This window comes from Pelecanus crispus, chromosome 2, assembly GCF_030463565.1.
Source record: "Pelecanus crispus isolate bPelCri1 chromosome 2, bPelCri1.pri, whole genome shotgun sequence".
Lineage (NCBI taxonomy): Eukaryota > Metazoa > Chordata > Aves > Pelecaniformes > Pelecanidae > Pelecanus > Pelecanus crispus.
In genome coordinates this window covers 137219597-137233631 of record NC_134644.1, presented here as the reverse complement: position 1 = coordinate 137233631, position 14035 = coordinate 137219597, and the positions used below count along the sequence as shown (strand labels likewise).

The following is a 14035-nucleotide window of genomic DNA, read 5'->3' as shown; positions in this document are numbered from 1 at the left end:
AATTCTGACTAACAACATGTAAAAATAAAAATGAACAGAAGTGACAAAAACATACTACGAAACAAGAACAGTTAACTTTGTAGCAGGACTTAAAATAACCTCAGTATTACCATACGGAAAAAAATAATCCACCTAGTAAAGAAGGCAGCTTCAAGTGGAAGGCTGCTCTCAGAAGAGGAACCTTCAAGAGCTGTCTAGCAATGAAAAGCACTATCTCATGGTGCTTTGTGCAAAGGAGAAGTTCACAAGACAGTTTTGTAGACCTCATAATTCCAAATTCCCCATTCTCTTTATTCCAGAAACACTTAAAGATTACAACAAACCCCCCTGTTACTCAAAAAATGAGTATTTTGAAAGACAGATTAATTCCCTAAAGACAGTTTTAACTAATTAGGGAAACGGCAGCATCACTTGCTCTTATATGAAGGTTACTTCATTGGAAAGACGTCAAGTAAATCAGCATATTTGAACTTGGGCACAAATAGATTTAACTTGGTTTAGGTCCTATTACTTTACTTGCATCCATTTCAATTAATTTTAACTGGTGCCATTTACTAATGCAGAGCTCTGGGGAACAGATCAAAAGTCACAGCCACAAACTGGGATCATGCACTCACTCTTAGCTTGCTCCAATTGCAAAATAAAGGCATTAGCTTAACCTAGCATCCCTTGGTCAGATCTGGATTACAAGATGCTTTTATCTTGCCCTTGAACGTTCCACTGAAATAGACAGGGAACAGGTTTAGGGGTAACAAGCACTCCACATACAGCTAAATGTCTCCTGCCGCACCTATGACTGCTTAAAAGTTAAGTTGCTGACTCACCAGGGAAGGAGAGGCACAGGCACATGTCCTCCTCCCCTCCCATGCGGTCCAGCACAGATCCAAGAAACAGGACCTATCAGTCTGTTAACACCCATGGTGGATGATATCAACATAAAGTTTCCATCTGTCATAGGGCTCAGCTGATGATCACTGTACTTCTCAAGCCACAGTAGCTCAATCACTTTTGAAGTCAGTGTAGGCAAGACCCTAGGAACTTCTTTTTTCCCTTACTTGGCTGCAATATGGGCATTAACTCTCCAACAACAGGAGAGAGCGTTAAATTAATTGTCATAGCCCCTGGGATCTCTCAGTCACAGAGGTTTAAAGACAAATGAAGGCATTTGAAGAAAGCCTAAATGAGGAGGTTCAGAAGGAAGCTTTCTGAGCAGGACACTGAAGGAGTATTTACTTTGGAACAGCCCTTCTAATTTTCAGAACAAAGAATTTCTGCCTGCACCTGCTCTCCCTCCACATGCTCCTGGAGCAATTGCATTGCTCTGAAAGCACAGTGAAAAAGGAAAGCCATGGTTCCCCTTCTCAGACCCACTGATGCCCTGCAGCCACACCTTTTGATACAGAACCACATGGCACCACATACCCCTAAAACCACAGGTGGGACAAAATGCTGCAAGAGAGCTCCTTCTTTCCCTGCTCCCCCCTCCCAGCTTTAAATAATTCAGTTTTTCCATGGAATTAAGAAAACCTCAGGAAAGGATTACAATAACAGTGTGCAACATGCAAAGTTAATTACGCACTTAGCATTTTTATTTACCTTATCTATATAAGCCGCTTTAGATGTTGAATTTGGAGGCAAGTTCGACTTGTCCAGGTAGAATGCCCTGGGAGAACAAACAGAATAAGGCAAAACCTGTTAATTGTTTAAACTCCTGAACAAAATGTATGTAGGTGACTATCAGACGGTGTCCTAAGGTTGGATTTTTTTTTTTTAATTTCACAATAAGAGAGGATCATAGGAGTAATACATGGGTAAACAGGCACTACCACTCTTTCTTTTAAAGCAATAAGAAATGTTTTTCTTGTTCTGGAGACAAACTCTCTCTGCCCTGTGAAAATACAGTGCAAAATTTAATCTCTAATTAGTAGAAAAACTGGATCGCAAAATGATTTCACCAAAGGTTTGTGGCAACTGTCTAGATTTTAATAGTGACTTTGGGAAACTCGGCATGTAAACAGTGCCTGAGCCTCATGTGCTACAAGGGTTTTTTATATTAGCTGTATGTAACTGCAACAATATCAGAACAGAATCCCAAACATGAAACACAGTACTGACAGAGGAAAACATACACAAGCTCACAATATACAAAGAAACAAAAAAGCAAAAACCTAAAAGGGGCAAATAGACATCATATAAGCAAAATGACATTTGCAATGTGTGCATTCATGCATGTGTGTGTAAATAAAAACAAACTGCCTTTCTTTACAATTTCTGCACACTTCTTTGAAAATGTATTAGTGCATGAAAGGAAAAGCCAAAGAAAACTGTCATTTACCTGCAGAACACAAATGTGATAGAGAAAGCATGCTTACTGTACGAGGTTTCTCTCTCATGTACCAAAGCTCATCAACCCGCATTCTCCCAGCTCCTTCTATATCCTTTCACTTATCAATGAATAGCACCATAAAAAGTTTATATAATATATACAAATGCAACACACGCTGGCTTAAAAGATAAAGGTTTACTAATTTCTGTCTGGCACAAAGGAGGCCAGTATTTTGTACAGAGGACTTCCATGCTACCCTTCTCTCCTAAAAGAGGAAAACTTCTCTTATTCAACACTAGAAAGGTGTTAGCAAAGAGCACACGGGAAGCACAGAGCTCTTCTCCTGTCTCCTTCAACTCAGGAACCCTAGAGGAATTTTTTTTTCTTACTACCTTATAAGCAAATTAACTGCTCACCACAAATGAACTATCATTAAACATCTCATAGGCAGACAAAACATCCTTTCACATATCTGTGATAAGATCACAGTTTCTCTGCCTCTGCAGCATCACTTAAGAAAAAAAAAAAAACAACATTGTCCCTGCACATGGCAGGGGGGTTGGATTAGATGATCTTATAGAATCATAGAATCGTTTAGGTTGGAAAAGACCTTTAAGATCATCCAGTCCAACCATTAACCTAACATTACCAAGTCCACACTAAACCAATCAAGGGTAGACTAGACTAAACCATGTCCCCAAGTGCCACATCTACCCGTTTTTTGAACACTTCCAGGGATGGTGACTCCACCACCTCTCTGGGCAGCCTGTTCCAATGCTTGACCACTCTCTCTCTTTAAAGATCCCTTCCAACCCAAACCATCCTGTGATTCTATGATCACAAATCTCATTGTGCTGGTTGAAAAGCTCCTAAAACCTGCTGGGGCGGCTGGAAATAGGAACACCTAGTAGGCTTCCCTGGCTGGATGAGGCATCCAGTGAGAACCAGGCAATGGCTACCACTGCAGCAGCTCTGACCAAGGTTAAAATAAAACAAAACAAGAAAAACACCACTGGACTGTGGAACATATAGGACAAAACTAAATTCTCCAGTGGACACCTCAAGGTATCACTACGATCCAGCTCTGATGCCTGTGCACAAGGAGCACACTTGACTAAAGCTCACAGCTGAGCCACGACTCAGGCTGGAACTATTAAGTGTGGTAGCCCAGTTTCAATTGCAATAAATATGAAAACAAACAGTGAAAAGAATGCATCCTCACATCCCAGCTCTCAAATGACAGGGTCACCTGGATCCTCCAGTCACGAAAACATCAGTTCATATAACATATATGGATAACAACCCCTCTCCCCGCTTTTTATGGTGTTATCCATGAGTGAAGTTATTCACATGGTTACACACTTGCAGGGCAGGGGTGCAGACTGCAGATTTGAATAGCCTTTTATTCTTCAATAAGCTGGACTAACTGAGCTGATAAAAAAAAAATCTAGCCACCTTTAATTCTAGTAGATTTTGATTCCCACAGCTTTGCAGTTTTGAAAAGCATCTTCTCCCAAATTTAAGGTTTGAATTAATCCCCTCAGAAGGCACAGCAAAGCTAATCTAGTTCTGTTATTCCATTAAGCCTGTTGCACAATCCAGAATATACTCTGTGTCAAAGGAAGCTGGAGACTATTGGAAGGAAAAAAGGTTTGCAGAGAAAATTACTCATTAATCACTTTGAGCGGCCACAGCACATAAAAGCTGCCTCAACCGCAACAGACCAATCTTCTTCTTTGTTAGCAAAGCTAAAAAACAAAGCATCACCTTGCCATCCACTGAACATTATCAGACTGAAAGCCTATACTGTTTTTTCCTGCCATGCCACAGGAAAATCTGCTTCATTCAGAGTCTGTTCAGCACTCCCATTCTCTTTGAACTGTTACTTGTCGTGGTTTAGCCCCAGCCAGCAACTAAGCACCACGCAGCCGCTCGCTCACTCCCCCTACCCCGATGGGATGGGGGAGAGAATTGGAGGAGTAAGAGTGAGAAACACTCCTGGGCTGAGATAAGAACAGTTTAATAATTGAAATAAAGTAAAATAGTAATGCTAATAGTAACAGTATAATAATGATAATAATAATAATGATACACGAAGCAAGTGATGCACAATGCAATTGCTCATCACCCGCCGACCGATACCCAGACAGTTCCCGAGCAGCGATCGCTGCCCCCCGGCCAACCCCCCCCCCAGTTTATATACTGAGCATGACGTCATATGGTATGGAATAGCCCTTTGGTCAGTTTGGATCAACTATTCTGGCTGTGCCCCCTCCCAGTTTCTTGTGCGCCTGGCAGAGCATGGGAAGCTGAAAAAGTCCTTGACTAGCATAAGCAGTACTCAGCAACAACTACAAACATCAGCCTGTTATCAACATTCTTCTCCTACTAAATCCAAAACACAGCACTATGCCTGCTGCTAGGAAGAAAATTAACTCTATCCCAGCCGAAACCAGGACAGTATCCACCCCTTATTCTATACCATCTACGTCATGCACAGGCCCTCCCCTTTCCAATGTGTTCTAATTCATCACCACCGCTTTCCCTATCTTGATATACACACAGATATCATTCCCTTCGTCTATGGCCCATCCCTCTAAAATGTCCATTGAGTTCATTTAGCCCATGACTTTGGGTTCCATCTGTCATCACAGTCTGTCAGAGCAGGAGAGGTGGTGTGCAGTGTTGGACTGTTGCATGCTGAAGTCAGTTCTCATTCCAACATGGTTTCATCAAAGTTCATTTTCATTAAGCTGGGCAATTCTTACTGCAATACCATTGATGTGGCATATAGCAATCATAATATATAGTATTATATACTTAATATTAACCTACTATATTATTATATTAACATGCAGTTAAGAGATAACATACAGTATTATAAAGCAATTAATATTATACAATTCAGTTCATTGGTTATTTTCACCCAAAATCAAATTCCCTTGAGGTACACATTGGGCTTCCCCATCCTTTCGCATCACCCACCAAGTGCACCCAGGTCCTTGAGCAAAAGCAATCCCACGAATGGGTTTGCCTTTGCCAGAGGGGGAAGTAACCCAGACTGTCTTCCCCAGCATATTTTTCATGTGCACTACAGGAACTTTATCTCCTTCTACAGTACGTAAAAGTTTTGATTGGGCAGGGCCAGCTCGATTGGCAGATCCCCTGGTGTTCACTAACCAGGTGGCTTTTGCTAAATGCGTATCCCAATGTTTAAACGTCCCACCACCCATTGCTCTCAGGGTAGTCTTTAACAATCCATTGTATCGCTCAATTTTCCCGGAGGCTGGTGCATGGTAAGGGATGTGATACACCCACTCAATGCCGTGCTCTTTGGCCCAGGTGTCTATGAGGTTGTTTCGGAAATGAGTCCCGTTGTCTGACTCAATTCTTTCTGGGGTGCCATGTCGCCACAGGACTTGCTTTTCAAGGCCCAGGATGGTGTTCCGGGCGGTGGCATGGGGCACGGGATATGTTTCCAACCATCCAGTGGTTGCTTCCACCATGGTGAGCACGTAGCGCTTGCCTTGGCGGGTCTGTGGGAGCGTGATGTAATCAATCTGCCAGGCCTCCCCATATTTATATTTCAGCCATCGTTCACTATACCCAAGGGGCTTGAACTGCTTGGCTTGCTTGATTGCAGCGCATGTTTCACACTCATGAATAACCTGTGCAATACTGTCCATAGTTAAGTCCACCCCTCGATCACGAGCCCATTTATACGTTGCATCCCTTCCTTGATGGCCTGAGGCGTCATGGGCCCACCGAGCTATAAATAATTCACCCTTATGTTGCCAGTCCAAATCCACCTGAGCCACTTCAATCTTAGCAGCCTGATCTACTTGCTGGTTGTTTGGATGTTCTTCAGTGGCCCGACTCTTAGGTACATGAGCATCTACATGACGAACTTTTACAACCAGGTTCTCTACCCGGGCAGCAATATCTTGCCACAATGCGGCAGCCCAGATTGGTTTGCCTCTGCGCTGCCAGTTGCTCTGCTTCCATTGCTGCAACCACCCCCACAGGGCATTTGCCACCATCCATGAGTCAGTATAGAGATAAAGGACTGGCCACTTTTCTCTTTCAGCAATATCTAAAGCCAGCTGGATGGCTTTCACCTCTGCAAACTGACTCGACTCCCCTTCTCCTTCAGCAGTTTCTGCGACTTGTCGTATAGGACTCCATACAGCAGCTTTCCACCTCCGATGCTTTCCCACAAGACGACAGGACCCATCAGTGAACAGGGCATATTGCTTTTCATTTTCTGGCAATTTATTATACAGTGGGGCCTCTTCAGCACGTGTCACCTCCTCCTCTGGTGATATTCTAAGGTTTTTTCCTTCTGGCCAGTCCATGATCACTTCCAAGATTCCTGGGCGACTGGGGTTTCCTATTCGAGCCCGTTGTGTGATCAATGCAACCCACTTACTCCATGTAGCATCAGTTGCATGATGTGTAGAGGGGACCCTCCCTTTGAACATCCAGCCCAACACCGGCAGTCGGGGTGCCAGCAGGAGCTGTGCTTCAGTACCAACCACTTCTGAAGCAGCTCGAACCCCTTCATATGCTGCCAGTATCTCCTTCTCAGTTGGAGTATAGCGGGCTTCGGATCCTCTGTATCCCCGACTCCAAAACCCTAGGGGTCGACCTCGAGTCTCCCCTGGTGCTTTCTGCCAGACGCTCCAGGTAGGGCCATTCTCCCCGGCTGCAGTGTAGAGCACATTTTTAATATCCTGCCCGGCCCGGACTGGCCCAAGGGCTACTGCATGAACTATCTCACGTTTAATTTGTTCAAAGGCTTGTTGTTGCTCAGGGCCCCATTTGAATTCATTCTTCTTCCGGGTCACTTGATAGAGAGGGCTTACGATCTGGCTGTAATTTGGAATATGCATTCTCCAAAAACCCACAACGCCTAAGAAAGCTTGTGTTTCCTTTTTGCTAGTTGGTGGGGACATAGCTGTTATTTTGTTGATCACATCCATTGGGATCTGACGACGTCCATCTTGCCATTTTATTCCTAAAAACTGGATCTCCTGTGCAGGCCCCTTGACCTTACTCTGTTTTATGGCAAAACCAGCCTTCAGAAGGATTTGGACTATTTTCTTTCCCTTCTCAAAAACGTCTTCTGCTGTGTTGCCCCACACAATGATGTCGTCAATGTACTGCAGATGTTCTGGAGCTTCACCCTGTTCCAGTGCTGTCTGGATCAGCCCATGGCAAATGGTGGGGCTGTGCTTCCACCCCTGGGGCAGTCGGTTCCAGGTGTACTGAACACCCCTCCAGGTAAGAGCAAACTGGGGCCTGCACTCTGCTGCCAAAGGGATGGAGAAAAATGCATTAGCAATATCAATTGTGGCATACCACTTGGCTGCCTTTGACTCCAGTTCATATTGAAGTTCTAGCATGTCTGGCACGGCAGCACTCAGCGGCAGTGTAACTTCGTTCAGGCCACGATAGTCCACTGTTAGTCTCCACTCCCCATTAGACTTTCACACTGGCCATATGGGACTGTTAAAGGGTGAGCGAGTCTTGCTGATCACTCCCTGGCTCTCCAGTCGACGAATCAGGTTATGGATGGGAATCAGGGAGTCTCGGTTGGTGCGATATTGCCGCCTGTGCACAGTTGTGGTAGCAATCGGCACCTGTTGTTCCTCAACCTTCAGCAACCCTACAATCGAAGGGTCCTCTGAGAGACCGGGCAAGGTGGACAACTGTTTAATTTCCTCTGTCTCCAAAGCAGCTATACCAAAAGCCCACCGGTACCCTTTTGGGTCCTTGAAATACCCTCTCCTGAGGTAGTAGTCTATGCCAAGGACGCACGGAGCGTCTGGGCCAGTCACAATGGGGTGCTTTTGCCACTCATAATTATCCAGCCTTGGGGTAGATCTCTGGATGGTATTTTTAAACTGCTTACCGACCTTTATCAAAACGGAAACAACATTCCCAAGAATTATCAATAGAAGTATCTTAACTGCCCAGGGGTGTTCAAGATACAGGAAAGTTGTTGTAATGAAGGAGGAAACATCATAGAAGAAAGCAGCAAAGGTGCCATTCTGTATTTCCTCCACAACAAGCCTCTCAGAGTAAGAAGTATAATTGCTAACTCTCTCTATGAGGTAGTACCCGAAGTACAGTAGTGACTTCTGTATGAAACCCAAATACCAAAGAATGCTCAAGGTCAGGGTTTTGATAAGGAGCCTCCCAAGCAAAAGATCATGAATCACTGCAGAGCATAGCACACTACACAAACTGACAGCAAGCTTTAACGCGTGCTGCAAAAAAAAGAACATGGTGCAGATCAGAAGAACTAATATCGTGACCGGCAACTGTTAACAGACTCCTTAATACACTCTGATTAATCTGTTGTTATCTCAAGCCCCACGTTGGGCGCCAAAAAGGACTGTCGTGGTTTAGCCCCAGCCAGCAACTAAGCACCACGCACCCGCTCGCTCACTCCTCCTACCCCGATGGGATGGGGGAGAGAATTGGAGGAGTAAGAGTGAGAAACACTCCTGGGTTGAGATAAGAACAGTTTAATAATTGAAATAAAGTAAAATAGTAATGCTAATAGTAACAGTATAATAATGATAATAATAATAATGATACACGAAGCAAGTGATGCACAATGCAATTGCTCATCACCCGCCGACCGATACCCAGACAGTTCCCGAGCAGCGATCGCTGCTCCCCGGCCAACCCCCCCCCCAGTTTATATACTGAGCATGACGTCATATGGTATGGAATAGCCCTTTGGTCAGTTTGGATCAACTATCCTGGCTGTGCCCCCTCCCAGTTTCTTGTGCGCCTGGCAGAGCATGGGAAGCTGAAAAGTCCTTGACTAGCATAAGCAGTACTCAGCAACAACTAAAAACATCAGCATGTTATCAACATTCTTCTCCTACTAAATCCAAAACACAGCACTATGCCTGCTGCTAGGAAGAAAATTAACTCTATCCCAGCCGAAACCAGGACAGAACTGTTACTTCAGCAAATTCAGCTGCATTAAATGAAACCAGAAACCAAATATAGAACAGTACACACATTAATGGAGTACATGGAAAATAATCAACTCAGGGTACAAAATGAAGCAACACGGACACTAGAATGGGATATACAATTATAGGAATTACTCCATTAATTCAGTCAATTATTCATTAACCTAAAGAACAAACAAAAATCAACTATACACAACATTAATTTTAAATATCAAAATATCCTGTTACAAATGAAACTATTCCCCCCGCCCCCAATCAGATAACACTCCCAGATGTTTCTCAAGTGCTTTATTTTTATTGCTTTTCATAAAAACTGTCTTCAGTGTTTTACAGAACATGACAAACTGCGGACAGCACATAAATTTCCAAAGCACTTCACTTAATTACTAAATGCTTGTTAAGGTCCTTAATCATATTTTATGGGAAAAGTTAATGGCAATCTTGGCATGGTGCCCAATTTGGACAATATTTTCTAATCCATTTGAAATGAGCAAGAATGAAATCATAGCTCTTTGTCTGCAAATGCGATGCTGGTTTTGCTTCTAAAAGCCTTACAATTTCTCTAAGCTGTAGCAGAAAAGCCCTTCTTTAAAAAAAAATAGAAAATCCAATAGGCATTAAAACTACAGGGGATTATTGCTGTGTTCCACTTTTGTAAAATATCCCCTATGTAACAATGTAAAATAATGGGACAAGTATCTCAGGGAAAACTTACACTGGAATGAGGTAAGAAACACCTTAGGGTTCAAAAAGAAAAATATATCACAAGACGAATGCTTTCTCAAGATGTTTTCCCAGAACTTGAGTACAAAGGAGATGCAGAAGTGTTGATGTTTTCTTAGTGAAGCATTTTACAGGGTACCCTCCAAAATTGACCCAGACATGTAAAATCCTGAAAATCTGAAATACTGAAAACCAAACCCTAAGAAGGCTCGAAACCTGTATAGACATGCATTCCTGAGTAACTTTGTACAGGCAAACAATTCAAGCAAAGCCAAGTCTCTAGTCTTACTCTCAGTTTGTTTTTCCAGGAAGCCCATAGGGTTATCCTAGATGTTGATCATCTCTTTTCTTCGAAATACAAGGATAGTAAAGAAGCGACTGGAGTGGGGGAGAGCGGGGAGAGCAGGTAATTAGGTTATGGCATTAAATAAAGGCATGTTGGGGGTTCTGCTCTAGAAAGGTTTTGCTTTGATGTTAGAGAAGAATTTAGTCTTTTACGTTTTATTCATCACTGTGGCATACATATAAATAAATACATGCTGTCTTCAACAGAAGGATGGAAACGTATTTTAATTCTACTTGCTTTTCAATCTCTCGGTCACAAGATATTCAAGATCATGTAGATAAGCAGGGTCAACAACATGGCAAAGGATACATCAGTACAGAGGTGCAGAGTCAGGAAGTGTTAGGATTAGTGTCCCTTACTCTTTTCTTCAGCTGAAACTACAAAGTATGTATTTATGACATAGATAAGTAATATCTCTGTGTATTTGCATATATAGGCACACACAGAATTGTTATTAAAGAAATACAAAAGTGTGTTCTGCCATGTGGTTGTTAACTATATAGATGAGCAAGTGTATAGCGTGTATATTATATATATGCATACACACACATTTGGAAATACATTTTTTATATATATATAAAAAAATACATATAAAAATTCAATGGCTTCTGCAGTACAAAGTATCCATTGCAGAGAACTACATGCTTTCACAGCAAACAAATCTAAAAGTGTTTCATGCCTTCTTTCCACTAAATGGCAAGTCTCAATAAATGATAGATTACCAAGTATAATTACCCTCGCAGCACGTACTAAGACCTAGTGATCTTAAATGATGTGTCCTAACATCTACGTCAGTGATACAATCCTATGTACAGTGTAAATAGTAGTTAGAGGTTTAATTATAACAAGAGAAAACCTTCATGACAGTATCATGATTTTAAATTCTCAAAGAGCATACATAGTAATATTCTGGCCTTTCACAACTAGTGTGCAAACTGAAGTACAGAACAGAAAATTTGAACACCATGTGGCTCTGAACTTACCATGGGTAATTCATATTTCATGTGTAAGCAACTCAGTAAGCCCTTCCTTTGTACTCAGCACTGCTGAGTACACCGCACTTTGAATACTGTGATCAGTTTTGGGCCCCTCACTGCAAGGAAGACATGGAGGTGCTGGAGCGTGTTCAGAGAAGGGCAACAAATCTGGTGAAGGGTCTGGAGCACAGGCCTTATGAGGAGCGGCTGAGGGAACTGGGGTTGTTTAGCCTGGAGAAGAGGAGGCTGAGGGGAGACCTTATCGCTCTCTACAACTACCTGGAAGGAGGTTGTAGCCAGGTGGGTGTCGGTCTCTTCTCCCAAGTAACAAGCAATAGGACAAGAGGAAACGTCCTCAAGTTGCGCCAGGGGAGGTTTAGATTGGATAATAGGAAAAATGTCTTCACCGCAAGGGTTGTCAAGCATTGGAACAGGCTGCCCAGGGAAGTGGTTGATCCCCATCCCTGGAGGTAGTTAAAAGACATGCTGATGTGGTGCTTAGGGACATGGTTTAGTGGTGGACTTGGCAGTGTTAGGTTAATGGTTGGACTCAATGATCTCAAGGGTCTTTTCCAACCTAAATGATTCTATGATTCCTGGCTTACTCCACTCACAAAGTGACAAACCAGCTTTTGTCAGTCTCTACTGTAAGCATAAGCAAACGGAACTGTGGGAAACAGGAGGATGTGACTGTAAAGTGAGACAAGCAAAATACACAGAGAAAAGAGGAGCATAATTAGATTTAGTTATGCACAGAAATACCTACATGCGGATGCTTGCAAAGGAACAGCCCTACTACCCCAGCAGGCACATCACAGCCCTACTCTCAAACTTTTATAAACACACAAGCAGTGGATCACAGAAATGTGAGCACAGAAGTGTGAAGACAAAAAATGGAAAAAAGTATCATTTGCTCTGTGTGACACTGCCCACTTTTCACATGCTACGTTTTAACCCCTGTTTTTTCAGGAATCTAGTCTCCAGCATGTCTACCTATTTCCAAGATCACTTGAAACCATCCTATGTGTGATTTGAGAGGGAAGGTCTTGGGCCACAGACCAGTTACAGCTGCCTTCCTGCTTTTCCCATCATTATCCAAACAGCCAAATCCACACTGAACCCATTAGTACCAACTAATTGCTTCCACATTTGCCTTTCAGACAGTAGATGTCTCCTTTTTGGCTCCTGATATTCCAGACATGGAATACACTGTTAAAAAAGACAACATGCCAAATAGTCATTGGGTGGTCAGTGTTTCTACTACAGCTACGAGCTGTACAAGCTGCAGACTTGGGCTAGATTCCTATCAGTGACCAGGAGTGAAAGAGAAGGCTCCACCTCTGATGACTATGGATACATGTTCTCTGTGTTTGCAGAGGATAAAGAAAGCAGAATGAACTGGATGTCCACCTCAGTGAGCAGAGACTCAGTATATATAACCTATCAGGACACATAATTTTCAATTTCAGAACACTACCTATAACAAATACTGACCATACTTTGTCAAGGGTCTAAAGAAACAATGAATTTACACTCACAGAAAGGGCCCCGCACTGGAAGAGGAAAAAAACCCAAAGCTAAATTCAAGCCAGCTGGCAATATCTTTTAGACCAGCTAGACAAATTTAATTTACTTTGTCCAGGATCTCTCTATTCTTTCTCTGGTCTTGCTTCACTTAGATGCAATGAATCTTAATTTCTGTTCTACCTAAAATGCTTCTCATTAAGTTCATCAGGAGACAAATTTAGCTATTATTTCCTTGTTATGTCCTTCAGAGTGAATGCTTAATTTCCAACCTCTCCTTCATGAAGATTTTGCATTTAGAGAGAGTTCAGCACAAGTATCTAGTTCATTTGGAAACACATCTTAAAAATCTAAAAGGCATTAGATTTCCAATTTTTATAGTCATATAAACTACACGATAAATTTGTGTATGTAGCATTGCAGTCCAGTTTTACTGTTGCTTTTTTAAACACAAAGCAATGTATCAATACCTAGTATTGAAAAGGAAAAACATTTTTCACCTACTTTACAAATATCCCACTGCACCGAAAAGAAAATATTTTCACAGAATCACTCTCTGAATCCTGTAACTCTCCTCAGGTTACTCTTTGCTGAATTCGATGGCAATGACAAAAACTGTTAATGTTGCTAATTACCACATCGCTCACTGAAGTGGACAGACATGAGAGAAAGGAGAGTAAGACTAAGATTATAAGACAACAGTGGCACAAGGACAAACAGCATAAGCCTCTTAACCACATGAGCAATTTGGTTTGGAAAAGCTTTCCACTGGAAACAGTGGGGGAAAGAATCTGCCAGTTTTAAGGTGGATTTTAATGCATTTATTACAGGAATTGATATATGATCTGGTCTTTGTGATAACACAAGTATTGTCTTGAGGACCCATCAGTTTGTTCCAGAGACAGACAAGCTCTTTCTTTCGTAGTAATTAACTGTCTCTAAGTGGATACGTCCTTTATGTCATTGTATCTCATTTATACCAAAGCAACTATTAGAGAATTTTAGTTCAGCCTGAAGCCATGAGTGCCATCACATCTATTTTCTGCCTTGACTAAATTATACAGGATACGGAAAACATCAGCCTGCCAAGAAGCCTGCAGCTTGAGAGGCTGCTGTGCGTGTGTACGTGCGTGTATAAATAAAA

At 42.4% G+C, this 14035-nt stretch overlaps 1 protein-coding gene across 1 annotated transcript in view; it reads right to left on the bottom strand.

The window, feature by feature from the left end:
• PREX2 (phosphatidylinositol-3,4,5-trisphosphate dependent Rac exchange factor 2) overlaps positions 1 to 14035 on the bottom strand; it is a 201243-nt gene that overhangs the window by 24865 nt on the left and 162343 nt on the right. The window contains exon 36 of the mRNA XM_075704766.1: positions 1597 to 1663. Coding sequence (XP_075560881.1) covers positions 1597 to 1663 — 67 coding nt within the window. The remainder of the gene's footprint in view (positions 1 to 1596; positions 1664 to 14035) is intronic.